This window comes from Choloepus didactylus, chromosome 2 (assembly GCF_015220235.1).
Source record: "Choloepus didactylus isolate mChoDid1 chromosome 2, mChoDid1.pri, whole genome shotgun sequence".
Taxonomy (NCBI): domain Eukaryota; kingdom Metazoa; phylum Chordata; class Mammalia; order Pilosa; family Megalonychidae; genus Choloepus; species Choloepus didactylus.
The window spans coordinates 63196296-63214321 of NC_051308.1; the positions used below are offsets into that span (position 1 = coordinate 63196296).

The 18026-nt window shown below is 41.1% G+C and overlaps 1 protein-coding gene across 3 annotated transcripts in view; it reads left to right on the forward strand.

Annotated features, from left to right (window-relative positions):
* The window catches only part of DENND1B (DENN domain containing 1B), a 282470-nt gene that overhangs the window by 113131 nt on the left and 151313 nt on the right, over positions 1 to 18026 (forward strand). For all 3 annotated transcript variants that reach the window (XM_037825101.1, XM_037825100.1, XM_037825102.1), the window contains exons 4-5: positions 12680 to 12729; positions 14482 to 14601. In XM_037825101.1, the coding sequence (XP_037681029.1) occupies positions 12680 to 12729; positions 14482 to 14601 (170 nt within the window). The remainder of the gene's footprint in view (positions 1 to 12679; positions 12730 to 14481; positions 14602 to 18026) is intronic.

Below are 18026 nucleotides of genomic sequence, written 5' to 3' on the forward strand. Positions count from 1 at the left end.
GCATGCGCTTTACCCCGCCCTTCCGCAGGGCGGAGTTAGTCCGCCATCTTATGCCTTAGACCCCGCCCTTTCACAGGGCGGAGCTAGTCCGCCATCTTGTGCCTTGGACCCCGCCCTTCCACAGGGCGGGGCTGGTCCGCCATCTTGTGCCTTGGACCCCGCCCTTCCACAGGGCGGGGCTGGTCCGCCATCTTGTGTCTTGGCCACGCCTACCACGCCGCCATCTTGCGACGCTTGGGGCCTCCCACTTCCGCCTCCCCCTCCGGCGAGCTCCCCCTCGGAGCCGCTGCCGGCAGCTGCCGCTCCTCCCACCCTGCCGACTAACAACCCCTGGCTGCCTTCTACACCTCAAGGCAACCCTTGGGGCAACGCTCCCCCTACCCCCACTCCCGCGCCAAGCCCTCTGCAAGCGCGTCCTCCTTTCTCTCGTGCTTTTCGCTGCTTTCCTCTTAACCCTATCCCCACCCCACAGAAACCGTACGACTGGTATCCCATTGACTTAGATACTATCAAGCAGCTTCGCAAGGCCGTCAAGGAGGATGGGTTAGGTAGCCCATATGCTTCCCAAATACTGCAGGATCTCGCCATGAACTATTGCCTCCCCCAAGACTGGGCCTCGCTTGCCCATACCATCCTTAACCCCGGTCAGTTTGTTGACTGGCGTGCTCACTTCCAGTCAGAAGCAGCTAAGCAAAGTGAGCAAGACGCAGCTATTGGAGTCTATCATCCCCCCGAAGCATATTTGGGCACTGGAGCGTTTCTAAATGCGTCTGCTTATATTAATGCCCCTGCTGCCTTCTGGACTGTCCTCAGAGGCATCGCCTTACGCGCGTTTGCCAACTGCTCTGCCCGTCGACCTGACAACTTTACCAAGCTCCTCCAGGAGCCAAACGAACCTTTTGCCACTTTCGTTTCCAGGGTTGAAGAAGCCTGTGCTAGAAAAGTTACCAACCCCCAAGCCCAGCTAGCGCTCACCCGGGAACTCATTCTAGAAGGGGCTAACTCCCCCTGTAAGCAAGCCATTCTCCCGTTGCGGGAAAAAACTCTTAATGACTGGGTTCTCGCCTGCAGCGCCTTTGACCCAGCTACCGCGTCCCTAGCCCAGGCTGTCTCTGGCGCTGTCACTGCCGCCTTAGCCACCACCACCGGTTGCTTTAAGTGCGGGCGGAGCGGTCATTTTGCCCGGGAGTGCCCCAATGCGGAGGTCAAACGCCCGCCTTACATGCAGCGCAATGGGCGCCCTCCTCCCACTCCCTGCCCACGCTGCCAGCGTGGCTATCACTGGGCGCGCGATTGCAAGAGCAGGCCCAGAGATCTTAGCAAGGATAACTTAAAAAACCTCTATTATCCATGGTGCCCTGACGGCAGTCAGCGCCAGGGCACTGAGCACGCTTTAAACTCCAAGCGGGGCGAGCCTCAGCCCCGCCCCTAAGAGGCAGCTTGCCGGCCGGTTCTAATAAAATTAATCATTTCCCCGGCAGTAAAGCGCTTCTCTGGACAGTCCCTATCACTCCGGAAAAGCCTACTCGTAAGTTAAGAATAGAGGGACAATGGTACACGGGCACGCTTGATTCAGGGGCAGAAGTCTCTTGCATGCCCGCTCAGTATGCCACCATGTGCATGGTTCTCGATGGTCCCTCGGTAGTGGGAGCCACCGGTACCTCTACTTCTCTTCAGGCCATGAGACCCATTAAGTGGGAAGATGAAGAGGGCCACTCAGGCACCTTCCGCCTGTTATTTCTGCACACCATAGACCAAATTTTATGGGGCCGTGATATCCTTGCCGCTTTTGGGGCAGTGCTTACCGCGCAGCCCCCCCCAATAATGTGCGCCACTGCTCGTTTAACACCTCCAACGCCTGTTCCTCTGCAGTGGGATACCGAGGAACCTATATGGGTGGAGCAGTGGCCCCTTCCCACGCATAAATTAGTAGCACTCCAAGCCCTTGTCCAGGAACAGTTGGACGCTGGCCACATAGAGCCTTCTACTAGTCCCTATAATTCGCCAGTGTTTGTTATTCATAAAAAGGCCACAGGGAAATTTAGGCTCCTTAATGATCTGCGGGAAATCAATAAGCATATTCTTCCCATGGGTTCCCTGCAGCCTGGCCTCCCCCATCCGGTGGCCATCCCGGCCCATTATCATGTAGCCACCATTGACATCAAAGACTGTTTCTTTTCCATCCCGCTACATGAGCGAGACCGCCCGCGCTTTGCCTTTACAGTCCCCGTCCCCAATCACGCGGGCGCGGCTAGTAGGTATCAATGGAAAGTCCTCCCTCAAGGGATGCGTAACAGTCCAGCCATCTGCCAACTGTATGTTAATCACGCAGTGGCCCCCCTGCGAAAGCGGGCCATGCTCATCCATTACATGGATGACATCTTGGTGGCCTCTGAGGACGCCGAGGCGCTTCCTCTAATCCTCAGAGACCTCACCACTAATTTAGCTGACCTCGGCCTTACAATTCAGCCCGATAAAGTTCAAATTGTGCCTCCATTAGCCTTCTTAGGATTTAGTATTGATAAAACCATTGCCCCGTCCGCTCCCCAGCTGGACATACCGGATCGGGTCACTATCACTGAGCTCCAACAGCTCTGTGGCCAGATCAATTGGCTCCGCTCTGCGTTGCCAATTACCACTGCGCAGCTTCAACCACTTTTTATGCTACTGAGTGTCCCTGAAGCCCCGCCGCTAGCAATCTCTCGGCGCATTAAGCTCACCCAGGAGGCAAAGAAAGCCATTGCTGCCATTAACAAGGCGCTTGCTGCCTGTTGTCTCAACAGGTTTAGCACTAAAGAGGGCAATCTTATAGCACTCATCCTTCCTACGCCCGGCACACCCATGGGCTGCCTGTGGCAGGAAGGCCCTCTGCTTTGGGTGCACCCTGCTAAAAGCCGGCTTAGGAAAATTTGCCCCGCAGTGCGGCTCTGGATCAGCCTAGCTTCAGATCTAGTCACCCTGGCTGTTCATGTATTTGGAGCGCCGCCGGAAAAAATTGTTTGGCCCCTGGATGCAGGCCAAACCCGCCTGCTCATACGTGATAACCCGGACATGCAAATCCTCTTAGAAGGATTTCAGGGGGAATTCAGCTGCCATTATCCTAGCCATCGACTGTTACAGGGGCTCGCCAAGCTTCCCTTCCGCAGCCCCTTCCATCCTTTCCCTTCCTCTGTACCCATCCCTGGTGCCACTACCGTCTTCACTGACGCCTCCAAAACCCGTTTTGCCTTCCTCTCTTATTCCCAGGACCACCCGGAACCCCGCCTATTCAGTTATGTCAACCTTCATTCAGTCCAAGTGGGGGAAATTATGGCAGTGTCATACGCGCTGAACGCCCACTGCAACCACCCAGTAAGGGCTTTCGCCCCTACATAAACATTGGGGGCCCTCGTATAGGCCCACCCAGGCCCCGATGGTTTACTGGAAGGACCCAGAGAATAATGCCTGGAAGGGTCCCTCCCCACTCCTCGCCCAGGGGCCCGGGTTTGCTTGTGTTTTCCCAGATGATGCAGCACAACCAATCTGGATCCCAGGAAGGGCAATCCGGCCCGCCACCAGCAACCACGCATCTAACGAGACGAGAACGCCGTCGTCTTCGCAACCTGGTGCACCAGATGACAACAGTACATCTGGGCCTGGACCCCAGTCCGAGTGAACCCCCTTTTTCCACAGCCCTCCAGCCGCACCTCAGCTCCAACCAGCCGCACCTCAGCTGCAAACAACGCATCGCCAACCCCACCACCCCAACCTTTCCTACCCCCCTCTCGTTACTCCTCTCCCCTCCTCAGCCTTATCCAAGCGGCCTTCGCCTCAGTAAATTCCTCCCACCCCTATCTTACCTCCTCTTGTTGGCTTTGCCTCTCCACTTCCTCCCCCCTGTATGAGCCAGTTGCCTCCAACCTTTCCTTTTCAGAAAATACAGAAAACAGCCCCTTGGAATGCAATTGGAATACCTCTGCCGTCCCCCTAACCTTTCATTCAGTCTCCTTTAACTCTCCCAGCCTCACAGCTTGTGCCAACTACTCCTCTCCCAGCAGCTCTGCCAAGTTTCTTATTCCCCACAACTCCTCCCAATGGCTGTGCTCCTCTACAGGACTTACCCCCTGCCTTAACGTACTAACCCTCAATACAACTCATGAAACTTGCCTCTTGATTGTCCTCCTCCCTAGGGTCCTATACCACAGCGAGGAAGACTTCTTCCTCCGCCTGGAAACAACTGCAGCTCCTGCCCCACTGCAAAAGCGAGAGCCCATCACCGCCCTCACAATTGCCTCCCTCCTAGGTCTTGCAGGCGCTGGCACCGGAATCGCTGCATTAGCCAGTCAAGGCTCCGCTCTAACTCACCTCCGGGCGGCTGTTGACGAGGACATTCGTCACCTACAAGACGCTATTTCCCATCTTAAAAATTCTGTCAACTCCCTCTCTGAGGTAGTGCTCCAAAACCGCCGAGGTCTCGACCTTCTCCTCCTCAAAGAAGGAGGCCTCTGCGCCGCCCTAGGAGAAGAGTGCTGTGTATATGCCAATTCCACAGGTCTCGCTGAGGACAGCCTAAAGAAGGTCCGAGAGGGACTGGAACAACGTAGAAGAGACCGTGAAGCCACCAGTTATTGGTCCCACATCTTTACCCCCCTCCTCCCTTACCTCCTCCCTCTCCTCGGCCCCTTACTAATGATCATTCTAGCTCTCACTTTAGGACCCTGTATTATCCGTAGAATTGTTCAACTTGTAAGGAAACAAACAGATGCTATTTTTTCCTCGTTCGTGCAAATCCAGTACCAGCGACTCGCCACCTCTGACGCTCCCTACTCCGAGATGACAACCAACCCTCCGCAATCTCACCGCCACCGGTCAACCCGCCGACCGCGAGGCCCTTCTCGATCGCCTGGACATCACACCAACCTCGAGCTCCAGTTTATCTGAACCTCCAACTTTAAACCTCCCATCCTCGTCCATCCCGCAAGCAACAAGGCTCCTGTCGAGCACCCGGGTGCCACACCAACGCTGAGCTCCAGCCTTGCTGAGCTACCGTCAACCCTTTTTCCCCTCCCCAACCTTCCCCTTCCCTCATCCTTTGGCGGACCTCTCCGGTAAGCTTCTTCCTTTAATTAGAAAAAAGGGGGAAATGCGGGATACTGATCACGTGCTTCGACTTGGCGGGCCTGGGCTGGGGGACCTGATCAGCCCCTGGGGAGGGTGGTGGGCACGGGCGACAGCGCCCTCCACTGCCCCCCAGGCCTGGGAAAGTGGAGCCGGAGGCAGGCCCCATTTCCTCACCCAAAATACCACCGTTAGGGGAGGCTTGCCGGAGGGAACCGCCTTTTCCCCACCCCCTTATCTTGCCCCTGACACTCCCCATTGCCAGAGCAACTCCCCCACCGTCAGTGCGCATGCGCAGTTACCAGAACAACTCCCGCCCCTTGTCTATCAACCTCCGCGCCCTCTCCGAACCAATCCAAGCCTTCGACCTCTACAGCTACCCCGCCCTCTAATCGCCCAATATAAGCTTGTGCTCTCGCCTAATAAAGCTCTCTCTCTCAGTTTTCTTCTATTACCCTAAAAGAACCGTGTCCTGCCTGTTCTTTTTCGCCGCCCTCCACACCTTGCACGCCCCCCCGCCGGGGACCTGGCCAAGTCCCCCGCCTTGCCTTCGCCTCCGGGAAAGAGCCCCCGCCGCCGGTACCCTCAGAGCAAGCCTGGGAGCCTAGGATTTAGCAACCGGCCGCCACCCCCCCCCCCCAGACGAGTCAACTGCGACCGCAGGAACTGTTTCTCTAAAGTTCTTGGGTTTTACAATAAAACATCTTTCCTGAGCCTTTAGAAAAAAAAATGTGAGTTATAAGACTTCTTTATATTCTGCATGCAAGACTCTTATCAGATTAACTTTCACTGCTTCAATTCAGCATTATACTGGAGGTTCTATTAGACAAGGAAAGGTAATAAAGGGCATCCAGACTGGAAAGGAACAAGTAAAACTATCTCTGTTTGCAGATGACAGGCTCATGTATGTATGTCTTGTATATGTTTTGCCCACCCTGAACAGATGTTTAATATTGTATTTGATGAAAAGAAGCTTGTTTCATATCCTACAAAGAAAATAGTTTCTTCTGGAATCATGAAAACTGGCTTGTATGTGAACTTTAGCTTGATCAATATTTGAACAAGGAAATTTATCAAATATGTTGCCTTTTTAGCTTGAGACAGAAACTGAATACCTTTTCCATCCTCCTTTACTGTCGAGGGAGTAGGTGAACAAAACTAGTAAAAAGTTTTGGTGAATTAATTGAAGCTATTGATTATATTAAAGTTTTCAGAATATATTTTATTTATCCATTTTATTTCTTCCTAACAAGGAAGTTATATATATAGACTATTGTAGTTATAAAAATTGTGCTAATTGATTTTGTTCACTTAATGAGTTGGATATTTATATATTTGTTTTTAATGCACTCTTGGTTAACTAAATTTATGAAAAAAAAGTTAACATTAAAAATGCATGCTAAGTGCTAACTAGTAATTATTTTCTGCTTTTAACTTGGGGTTAAAACACATGATTTATTGGTGCTAAAAATATGGATGAGTCAGGAATTCTTCAAAAATCTAGTGGGGGGATGAGATAGCAAATGAGGTATATGGCACCAAATTGGTTTCAAATGACAGTGTAGGCAGTCTGCTTCCATAGGTGCAGTTTAAAGAAATCTCTGCAAGGCTTGAAACCATCATAATAAGGAAACGTTTCTTATTTGTGTTACAGCTATACATGTTTGTCATCCTCTATTATATTTTTAATTTTCCAGTGAATTGTTACTGACCTAAACGTGTACAGGTAACATGCCAATGAATAGGTCTGTTGAACTCAATCAACAGATTTAAATGCAGTTCCGAGTATGGGAACTGTGCTTGTCTTTTTCATCACTCTATCCCTAGTAGGAATTTTAGTGACGGAATGATTTTTACTTCTTGCGGAACCTGGAGCATTTCAAAGTAACTATATATAATTTTATTATATATAATTGCTTCTCCACAACTTGGTTATTACATATCACATATTTTGCAGAGTTTTTATGGTTTAATTTTTAATTCAACTAAATATTTAAAATGTTGGGTTAACATTCATGTTTTAGAAGTAAGAATATTTCTATTTCCATAAATAGCACAAAAAGGGCAGTGTATAACAGAAACAAAGCTGTTGTACATAAACTGTAAATGTTCTGTAAATATATGGTGATGATAATGGTTTGTAGTTATTGCCACAGGTGGTCAATAAATACATCATTTGATTAAAAGTGATGAGATCTCAACCAGATTTTGGACCCATTCTGCAAGCTTGCTTGCTCCATCATATACTTGGGAGGTCTGGGAAATCTCTTCTTGAGAAAGTGAAAGTAGAAGTAGAGGATCCAGTGTACAGTGGATGCAGACTTGAATGGGATAACTTCCTTTAGGACCTCGACTCTGAAGAATTAGGGTATATACCCACTGGTTTTGAGCTAGAGATGTTTCCATACTAATGCCTTATAATTAATTTTTTTGTGCATTTTATAATTTTAATATATATGGCATAGTATTCTCATACAGATAACTGAATCTTGGACAGATGGAAGAGGTATAACCCAGGGCTCTTAACGATATTTCACTGCTCTCTTCTCTACTCCGGAAGTTCCCAGATTTGCTTATATTCATGGTATACTCAGAGTCTCGGTAATATTTTCATGATGCCTCTAGGCCAGAAGAAATACCTAATAGCTCTATTTACTAAATACTTTGATCCAAAGAATGTTTTATATCCTAACAATGTAACAGCTGCTTGAAAAAAAAATAATACACATAAGTTGAAAGATAAAAACATTTTTCTTTTATTCTGAAATAACCACAATTATTTGTAGTTCAAGCATTTCTGTGAGCTCCAGGATTAGGTCTAACTACTTTCTGGCATCACTTTCAGAATGTTCCCCAGATCCTCCAAATTCAGAAAGTACAAAGCTGAAGTTCCTTATAGTGTTAATCACCCAGAATTTGGACATCTTGGACTCAGATTTCTGTTCCACAGTGATTTTTCTCACCGTTGCTTTTTTTCAAAGCAACCACAGAAAACCCAACCTGGCAAAGATATGAATTCATTAAATAAAATATAGCACATTCCAGTGTTGAAACTGTGAACTATTTTGAGCTTATAGTTCAGGTAGTGTTTATGAGAAAATGAGTATAGCTTTGTTTTCCTTGAAAACTTAAAACATCTCACAGTGCCCCTGTGAATTTGCTGAGGTGCCCTCAAACATCTCAGCACACAGTTTGGACATCTCAGTTCTGCACTATGCAGGCTGCTCTTGGGTAATTAGCTCTTTTGAGGAAAAAAAAAAGTTTTATTACTCCCCTGTGTAAAGCAAAATAGACTGAATAACTACATGGTGTTAGTTGATTCTTATTTATTTTGGGAGATAATATTCAAAACTAAATCAATTGCCCTTGTGAAAAATTAAATTGAAGTTTAAAAGTAGCCCCCTTGTTGTTGCAAAATAATGCTGAAAGAACAAAATTATGGATATTTGAAAACTGTCCTTAGATAATATTGTGTGATATTTTTCTTGAGAACTTTACTACAAAATTTAATGATCTGATTAATATTATTGTGAGGAATCTTTAAAAAGAAAATATGATGCTTCACTTAAGCTTCTTTATAAGTACCTGGGTCATGATTAGCAGAAAGTGAATGGGTTTGAATTTTGACTTTTTCTCTTAACTGATCTAAGGCTAAATTAAACATAGATAACCATTTCCCAGGTCTGTGATTAGTTTATAAGTGGCGTGTGACCTTCTTCTGGCCAAGAGATATAATGGGGAAGTGAGCTTCTGGGAAAGGGTTTCTCGCTAATGAAAAGACACATACTGAAAGACATACCCCTTTCGCTGGACACCACTGTATTGTCAAGTGATGAACTCTGGCAGCTCATTTTGTGACCATGAGTAGAAATAGTTAGGACAAAGCCAACAAACTCAGGATGGCAGAGCAGAAAGATGGAAGTCTCCTGAGTCCTGGAGAAAGATGTTGAATTAACCATCCCCTGAACAAGTCTGCCTTGTTGCTTCTTGCTATGACAGAATAACTATTCCTTATATTCCTTACGTACGTAAAATATCCTAATGAATGACTTAGTCATAACCTTTAATTTATAGGTGTTATAAACTGAAGTTAAAGACTCAGGACCCTTGTTGGGACCATGTAGAAACAGAGTCTATAGTGCACTTGACCAAATGTGTTTTGAAAAACCTTCCCAAGTGATTATGATACCTTCCCTTCTTCCTTCTGGTCCTCTCTACTGTCCCATTGAAAGCACTGTAGTTATGAAAGTGAATTAACAGGACTTGGTGAATGACTGATCATACGTGGTGGTCAAGAAAAGGGAGGAGTCTAGTAACGCGCATATTTTTGGTTTGGGTTATCAGGTGGATGGAGCTGCCATTCTTGGTGCTAAGGACTATAACTAAAAGAACAACTTAAGTTTTGGGCAGTCTGAGTTGAAATGTCTGGAGAACATTCCAAAAGTGATGCCAGAAAGAAGTTAGATATATAATCCTGGAGTTCATAAAAATGTCTAAACTATAAGACTAAGAGATTTATTTCGTTGTTACTCATCAGCAGTGGTAATTGAACCATGGGTGTAGATGAGATTTACCAGGCAGATATACCTTATTGAGAAGGAAAGAAAGGAAAATAAGGAGCCTCAGACAATGCCAGTATTTCTGTATAGGGTAGAGAAGAAGCACTTGAGAAGGAGGAAGAACAATTAGAATTACTGATACTGCAATGACATATTCTTTCTTGGACTTATTTTCTCAGAAAAATTCTAATACCTTTGTATTTATTGAACTTTATACATTTTAGTTTTTTTTAAAATATTCTTTCTTAAATGCTTGTTTCCCCTTTTATTTGATCAATTTGTAGTGCTAAATGGTATCCTCATGGAAGTTAATATACCATTCTAACACTAGCAGTTTACTCTCTTCAGTCTCACAGGATGAATTTGATTATAATGCTGATTAATAGAGATACATTGATACAGGACAAATCCCACCCTCCCACCCCCCCCAAAACCCAATATATAAACTTTCACCAGTCCTTGTTTCCAGTCTTTAATATGAGAATAGATATTTGCTTTTAGAGTGTATACAGATTAATGTTATTGCTCTTTGTATTTTGCTATCCATAATTTTGTGTTTCTAGTTCATTCTTTTAATTTATTTCTATTTTAACATGATATGTTTTAGTGAATATGCTTTTTTGTATAAAAAAGTAATGTATTTGGAGAAATTAGATTCTGAAAACCCAAGTAATTTTTATTGGCTAAGGATTAGGTATTTCTTTTAAAAACAAAAGCCTGTAGAAAATGGGGAAACTGATGGCTTCTGAACAGTGTTATTTTAAATCTATCACATAATCTGTGAATACTGAGCTAAGATGTTTTTGTGTGAGTATATGTCATATCAAAGACACTGTATGGTAGAAATGCCAGCCTTTATTAACATTTTTCCAAGAAATGTAAAAATACAATTTTCAATTACCTTTTTTTGCTAAAAGGATCCAAAAAGCAGTTTGCATGCATCTTAGTCCTGCCTCCAATTCTCTGTTCTTTTTTAACTTCAGTTTGAATAGCACCTGCAATTAAGGAAGAAAATTGAGCCCTAGGAGCTAGGTAGGACTCCCAGCTATTGATCTGTGTAAACCCAGCTTATACTGTCAGGGGAGAAACAGTCAACTGCTGAGCTTCTTTGTCACTGACATAAGCTGAGAGAGGATTTTTTTGTCTATACTGTTTATACACTAGTCTATAGACCTGCTGGCTTGGTTGAATTTTAAAGAGTGCGGAGGTTTAAAGACTTGTCCCCTGAGGGATGCTTCTGCCAGTTGGGAAGCGAGCTGAGGCTGTTTTGCAGAAGTGTTTGCGTGTGTGTTGGTTGGGGAAAATGGGATGGGGAGGGTGTGGAAGATTGAGCAGCTAACTGGGAAACATTGTTCTTAATTTGAGTCTTAAAACTGATGTGAAATATATTACTAATTTGGCTGTATTTAGAAGCAGACATCGAATTTTGAATATATCTTCTTCATGTTACAGAAATTCTGTAAACAAATTTGCAGGACAATATCTAAATTGTTCCTATGTATAGTAAATATGGTACATAGCTTCACTTTATGCAGCACAAGATAAGGATTAAGCAAGCAAAGGGCAAGTGAACTGTTCTTTTCAGTTTAAATAACTTATTTCGAGTTCAGTGGCTCTTTTAATTATATCTAACAAAATACTGCCATTAGTAAAACAGTTAGCTTCCTCTAAATATGGGGTCTGTGCTCATACTTTTACAGGTATATGTTCATAAGCAAACAGACTAGCCTGTCCTAAAGATAGTAAATTTTGCTGTTTTACATGATGCTTTTCTTTCTGCATCAGTGAATTAAGGGTTGTGAAACTTTCCTAAGGTTTGGTATTGGAACTTTACAATGTTTTACTTTTAATTGATGCCATATTGCAGTCTACACTTTAAAAGAATGTGAGAAATTTTACTTTAAACACTTGATACCTTATTTATGTATAGGGTTTATGTATTCAGATATTGATGATTTCTCTGAGTGTAGGTTTTATTGATAAAGAGATAGTAGGTATGGCTATTTTGAGGGGTATCTACTAAGATATTTGCTCTTTGTTTTTAATAGGAAACATTTTCATAAATCTGTCTTGTAAAATCTTCTGATTGTGAACTTGTATGATGTTATCTTCAAGTCCAAAGTTTTTAATGTTTGAATCAGAGTTAATTTTAAGTTGTTTTCCAGGTATAATGAAGATCTTTTTCTATTTTTTGCCAGATGGCTGACAGATATTTCCATTTTGCTATAATTGTTAATGTGTATGATTTCTAAAAGCTTTTAGAATCATTTTATAATTACTGTTAAATCATTACAGGTTTCAAAATCAGTAAAATTACTTTCTATGCTTAATTAAAATATTGATTTCTTATTGCACAGTTCTTGAATGTGTACAAAATAAGCTATGATTGTTTTAATTTAAAGGCTTGTTTTTAGATTCATTTCTTTGAGTGTTATTTAAAATAAAATTTAGTGTTACCCATTGTTGAATTCATCAAGGGTTGAACAATATAAATGACTGTTTCCAGTCTATTTTTTTTTAAACTATTTGACTATGGGACATGTAGAGTTGTTATACCTCTTAGTAATTCATTCTGCTGCCAACTTCATTCCCTTTTCTCTGCCTGCATTTTAATTGAAACAACATTTATATTTTTGAGCCAGGATCTGTCAGAAGTCCCCGTGGCTAGTCTGAGGTTCAAGTAGCAGCAGACGTAGCTTACCCATATGGTGTGGTGCTTCTTGTAAAATCCATATGGCCTTGTTGAAGGGAATCCCAGCGGGGATGTGAAGGGTGTTAATACCCTTCAGGCCAGGCCTTTCCCTCCTGGGGTTTCCGTGGCATTGTCAGTGCAATCTGCCAAAGCACAAACTTAATTCCTTTTTAATAATCAATTATTTTAGTCTAGGAACCTGTGCTGTTTTCCTTAGGAAAAAAAAAATTTTTGTTTTAGAAAATGTCTCAAAAAAGTTTTAACTGCATCTTTCCAAGTATTCTAAAGCTTTTCCTTGTTTATTATTTTAATTTTTATTTTCCATTTGTAGGAAGTACTAAAGAGCGTACCAAAGTTCTGTTTCCCCTTTGACGTTGAGAGGTACAGTATGATGTCATCATTTAAGATAACTGTAGCCCATCTTAGTGCACACTTTAAAATTATTACATGAGTTTTTTTATGAATTGAAATGTACTTTCACTTTACTGCTGCCAACAAAAAGACTAGAGATTCAAAGTTAAATAGTGTTTGGAATGAAAAAGCCTTAAGTCAAATTATATCTTTTGTTTCCTCCACTGTGGCCAGTTAGGAGGAATCCTGAAGTATACTGCCAATAGATTCCATTTCTTCCCTTTGTTCTTCAGGTACATTGTCTTAACACTAGAAGAAAAAACATTAATATGTCCTTGATAGGAGCCTTAGAATTGTACCTTTTAAATTAGATCTGTATATCCTGGTGTCTATCTCAGGTCACCCTAACTGAAAACACCATCTGTGTGATATTGTAAAACTCATGGCTAGATGTCTCCCAAGAATAGCTTTATAGCAATAGGGCAATATTATGTAAGAATACAAGGAAACCCTCCTAGTGGTTTTGAAAGTCTCATGTTTGTATTTCATTGAACAAAGACTGATTGAATGGAGCACTACCTGTGTGTAGTTGGAATTTCATAAAGTATAGAGGCTTTTGAGCATAATAATAGATCATATATTGTTTTTCATGTGATTTTTCACACTTATCAGTTTTAATTTTTTTAATAGCTTGGTATGAGTTTTTTTTTTTAATTATTTCAGAAACTATTTTGCTGATACTAAGATTAGTCAGAATCTAAAATTTTACCCCCTTAAAGATAACACCTTCCTAATTGTGTCCTCCTAAGGTTGCAATTTTCAAATAAATAGCAAGGACAACATGAAGGAAGCACTGAAAGAATATTATGAACATTGGACACTAGAGAGCACATTAGGCACTGGAGGCTGTTTTTGAACATATTTGTAAAGATTTTAAAAACTGTCCACCTAAAAGTGACTTTGTTAGATGTTTGACGTTTGAAACAGTATTTCCTGATATTGAAAACAGTATTTAGTATTGGCACATTGATAACAAAGTAATTTAATTCTTTTTTCATAATTGTTATGGCTATTTCAAAACCAAAATTCAGGTGTCATGGACATTTTATTTTGGGACAAGGAAGCAGATGTTCTATTAAGGGTGTACGAGGTAAGACTGTAGTCAGTACCAGGAAAGATATTTATGGCTATGTCTTCAATAGTAATAAAGATTCAATCTTATTATTTATATTGTAGCTTACACTGTAGTGTGACAGGTATTATGGTATATGTGATTTAGTTCAAAATTGGTTGAAATTCTTTACAGCTTAGCCTGTAAGCTTATTTTGGGGGGGAGGTAGAAATTGCATTCTTATTTTGTACTTGGAAACTTATCCCTTAGTACATGGATAGTCTAAAAGAGAATGCAAAACAAAAAACTGCCAATAGTATATTGTAGGGTACTTTACTGGGTCAGAACTCAACAGAAGAAGCAATTAAACAGAGTTGATGGTGGCTGCCATTAGATTCTAAAGCAACATGGTTTGCTATCTAAGCAGTCTTAGAACAATCAGAAAAGAGAGACTAGAGAGTTGAGCAAAATGACCCAGCTGCGATGTTTGACCCATGGTTTGGTTTACACATTTCACACTCATTTTAAATATAGAACATAATTATGGTTCTGAGAACCAACAGATTGGGAAGGTGGGGCCAGTGCCACATATAAATATATTTTTGTTTCTGTTTTTCTCAAACAGAATTCTCACACAAGGTTTAACATTTCATAATCTTACTGTGTTTTAGGGTGTCTCAAAATCAAGTTGGACAGCACTTTACCTTTGTACTGACAGACATCGAAAGTAAACAGAGATTTGGATTCTGCAGACTCACATCAGGAGGCAAAATTTGTTTATGCATACTTAGGTGAGTATTTGAAGTAAAAAAAAAAAAAAGGGAATGCAAAATAGATTAAGTGTGTCTTTCTTTTAAAGTTTATGTTTGGGATGTTAAAAAAAGACCCTATAATTTGCTTTTTTTGCCCTCCAAATAAAAATGAATTGAAAAATAATTTTCTTTACTATCTGTATACAGCATCAGTTGGGCGTAAAGATTTACCAGTAACAGTGGAATTTTTCTTGAAAGAAGTGACTCTTTAAAATTTGTTTTTGTGGGTTTCTCTTTGAAAAATTAAATATTAAGATATGGGTTCAAATATAAAAATTTTACATATTAAGAGTTAAAGTAAACTGATGTGTGCCTTTTCTATCACTGAACCAGGACTTGAGATTTTTGAATGTGAGGCAAAGTGCTGCTGTAAGGCAAAGTTGCAAACTAGTAACCCTGTGCTGAAGTGTTTACAGATGTTCAGTTTGGCCACATGGTGTTTTACAAAATTTAAAAGAAAGTTTCTATCTTTATACATTTTGGGAAATTTTGTATGAAATTCGGATTTCTAATTTCTTTTCAAAAATGGGAATATCTGCTAATTCTGGTCCTGCAGTCCTTCAGTATTAAGCTGGGACTAAGTAGCCGGTTTTGAGTTGTGTCATGAACTTGCTAGTTTATAACAGTTCCTACTCCTGCTTCAATTACTTAATTATCTGCCTTGCCTCAGTAGGTAGTTGAGAGTGTCTCTCCTGCCTGTGGACTCAGGATTTGGGTTCTGGCCATTGAGAAGGAAGGGTCCTTACGGTTAGCTTCCCCATAACATGTCTTGATGAATCAGAAATCCAGATGTATTCTCTAAAAACAGGTCTCTGTACTCTTATTATAATATGGATATTGATCAAGCCAGAGTCTATAGAAGGGCTTAGAGAAGACAGAATTAATTTATGAATTAAAATATTGCAAAAAATTGGTATAAAATTGATGTCTGTTCATTTGCTGTTTGTCTACATTTGTATCACTCATTGAAAGGTAGGTTATAAATTTACTCAGAACATCTTTTGGAGTTGGAAATTTTTTCTTTCAACCTTTATTCAAAAGTAAATGCTTAACTGCTTTATAAGTAATAGAAGGTGAATGTGCCTCCATTCTCTCTTTAGGTACAACTTATTCAGCTAGATAACAATTGCACTTAAAACCTATGCTTTCATCCAAAAAGTGTTGTGCTTCAGACTGCAGGTTTTTTCTAATTTGGAGCAGGTTGGTTAGGCAGTGGAGGTGGGGTGGCAGTGTGGGAATGGATAGGAAGAGCTCTTTTTTTTTTTTTTTAAATCTTCATTTTATTGAGATATATTCACATACCACGCAGTCAAACAAAACAAATCGTACATTCGATTGTTCACAGTACCATTACATAGTTGTATATTCATCACCTAAATCAATCCCTGACACCTTCATTAGCACACACACACAAATAACAAGAATAATAATTAAAGTGAAAAAGAGCAATTAAAGTAAAAAAGAACACTGGGTACCTTTGTCTGTTTGTTTGTTTGTTTCCTTCCCCTACTTTTCTACTCATCCATCCATAAACTAGACAAAGGGGAGTGTGGTCCTTATGGCTTTCCCAATCCCATTGTCACCCCTCATAAGCTACATTTTTATACGATTGTCTTTGCGATTCATGGGTTCTGGGTTGTAGTTTGATAGTTTCAGGTATCCACCACCAGCTACCCCAATTCATTAGAACCTAAAAAGGGTTGTCTAAATTGTGCGTAAGAGTGCCCACCAGAGTGACCTCTCGGCTCCTTTTGCAATCTCTTTGCCACTGAAGCTTATTTCATTTTCTTTCACATCCCCTCTTTGGTCAAGAAGATGTTCTGCATCCCATGATGCCGGGTCTACATTGCTCCCCGGGAGTCATATTCCACGTTGCCAGGGAGATTCACTCCCCTGGGTGTCTGATCCCACGTAGTGGGGAGGGCAGTGATTTCACCTTTCAAGTTGGCTTAGCTAGAGAGAGAGGGCCACATCTGAGCAACAAAGAGGCATTCGGGAGGAGGCTCTTAGGCACAATTATAGGGAGGCCTAGCCTCTCCTTTGCAGCAACAGTCGGGAAGAGCTCTTTTTACCTTTGGGTTTCATGCTGAAAGTTCAAAAGCTACAGTTTAAAGGGAAGCAGCATAACCTCATGCACACACACTGCCCAAGAAAGATTTGCCCAAATAGAAAGACCAGGGCTATATGTGCTTTCTAATTTTTCTTTATGATTTAAAAACTTTTTATTTAAAAAAATTTCAAAAGTACATGAAACTTGCATGAATAGGACAATGAACTCTTGTATACCCTCCATCTGGATTCATCAGTTGTTAACATGCACCTTTGTGTCTTGTCTGTGCACACACATACATACATACACCTCTTATTATTATTGTTGTTATTTTTGCTGAATCATTTGAGTGTGTTATAGACATCACTTTTTTTCTATAAATATTTTAATCTGCATTTTGCAGCTTACCTTCCTATTTTCAAAACTGAGTTCCTGAAATTATTTCTAATTAGCGTGACCCTTTCTCTTTGTTTTAAACTGCTAAAACATTTTGAATACATTAAACCTATTAATATTATAACAAACAATTATTGAATGTTCAGAATAGTCCCTACAAATGTGCTTGAAGAATAAATATCCTTAGAAATTTGTTTTAATTTGGGAAAGCCATCATTAATTCCGGATACTTACACAAAAACTGAACTATATTTGTTTTATAAATGACTTTAAGATTAGTATAGTGTCTGTATCTCCAACCCAATTGTCATTAATTTGTAGGAAACAGATTGTAAAGCAGTTAAAATAATCAAGTTATTTTATCTCTGGTTCTCAAACTTATGTGTGGAAGAACACCTGAATATTATAGTGCACGTCGAATTAGGAATAGTTTTACCAGCAGAAAATATGGTTATATTATGTAAATGTAATTTAAAACCAAATCAGAAGTACAAATGCCAATAAAGAAAACCTTTCACAGTAAGTGTTTATGATTATCTTTTATATTTTAAAAATTATTCCTTTTCCAGTTCATTTATTTTTGTCATTTGGCAATGCTTTCTATTATTTTAGAATTAGTAGGTGTCAGGAAAAGTTTAAAATTTTGGAAGAAAATTTTAAAATTGAGAAAATTCTGTTCCTCTAGCATCAATTTTTTTTTTTTTCTAGTAAATTAGAAAAAGGTTGCCATGTTATGACTTTAATGGCATATCTCAACTTTGGTCTAAAAGAGAGTGTGCTAAGACACTCTTTGAGAACAACTAATTTAGAGAATAACCAATAAATTAGAAAATATTTAGTTTTAATAGTGAACACAGACTTCAAATATAATTGATTTTGGTAACTTATTCAGAAAGTTGTTCTGGATAGTGGAATATCTATTTATAAGCTCTAAGCAGTGTGTCTCTTTAAAAATAAC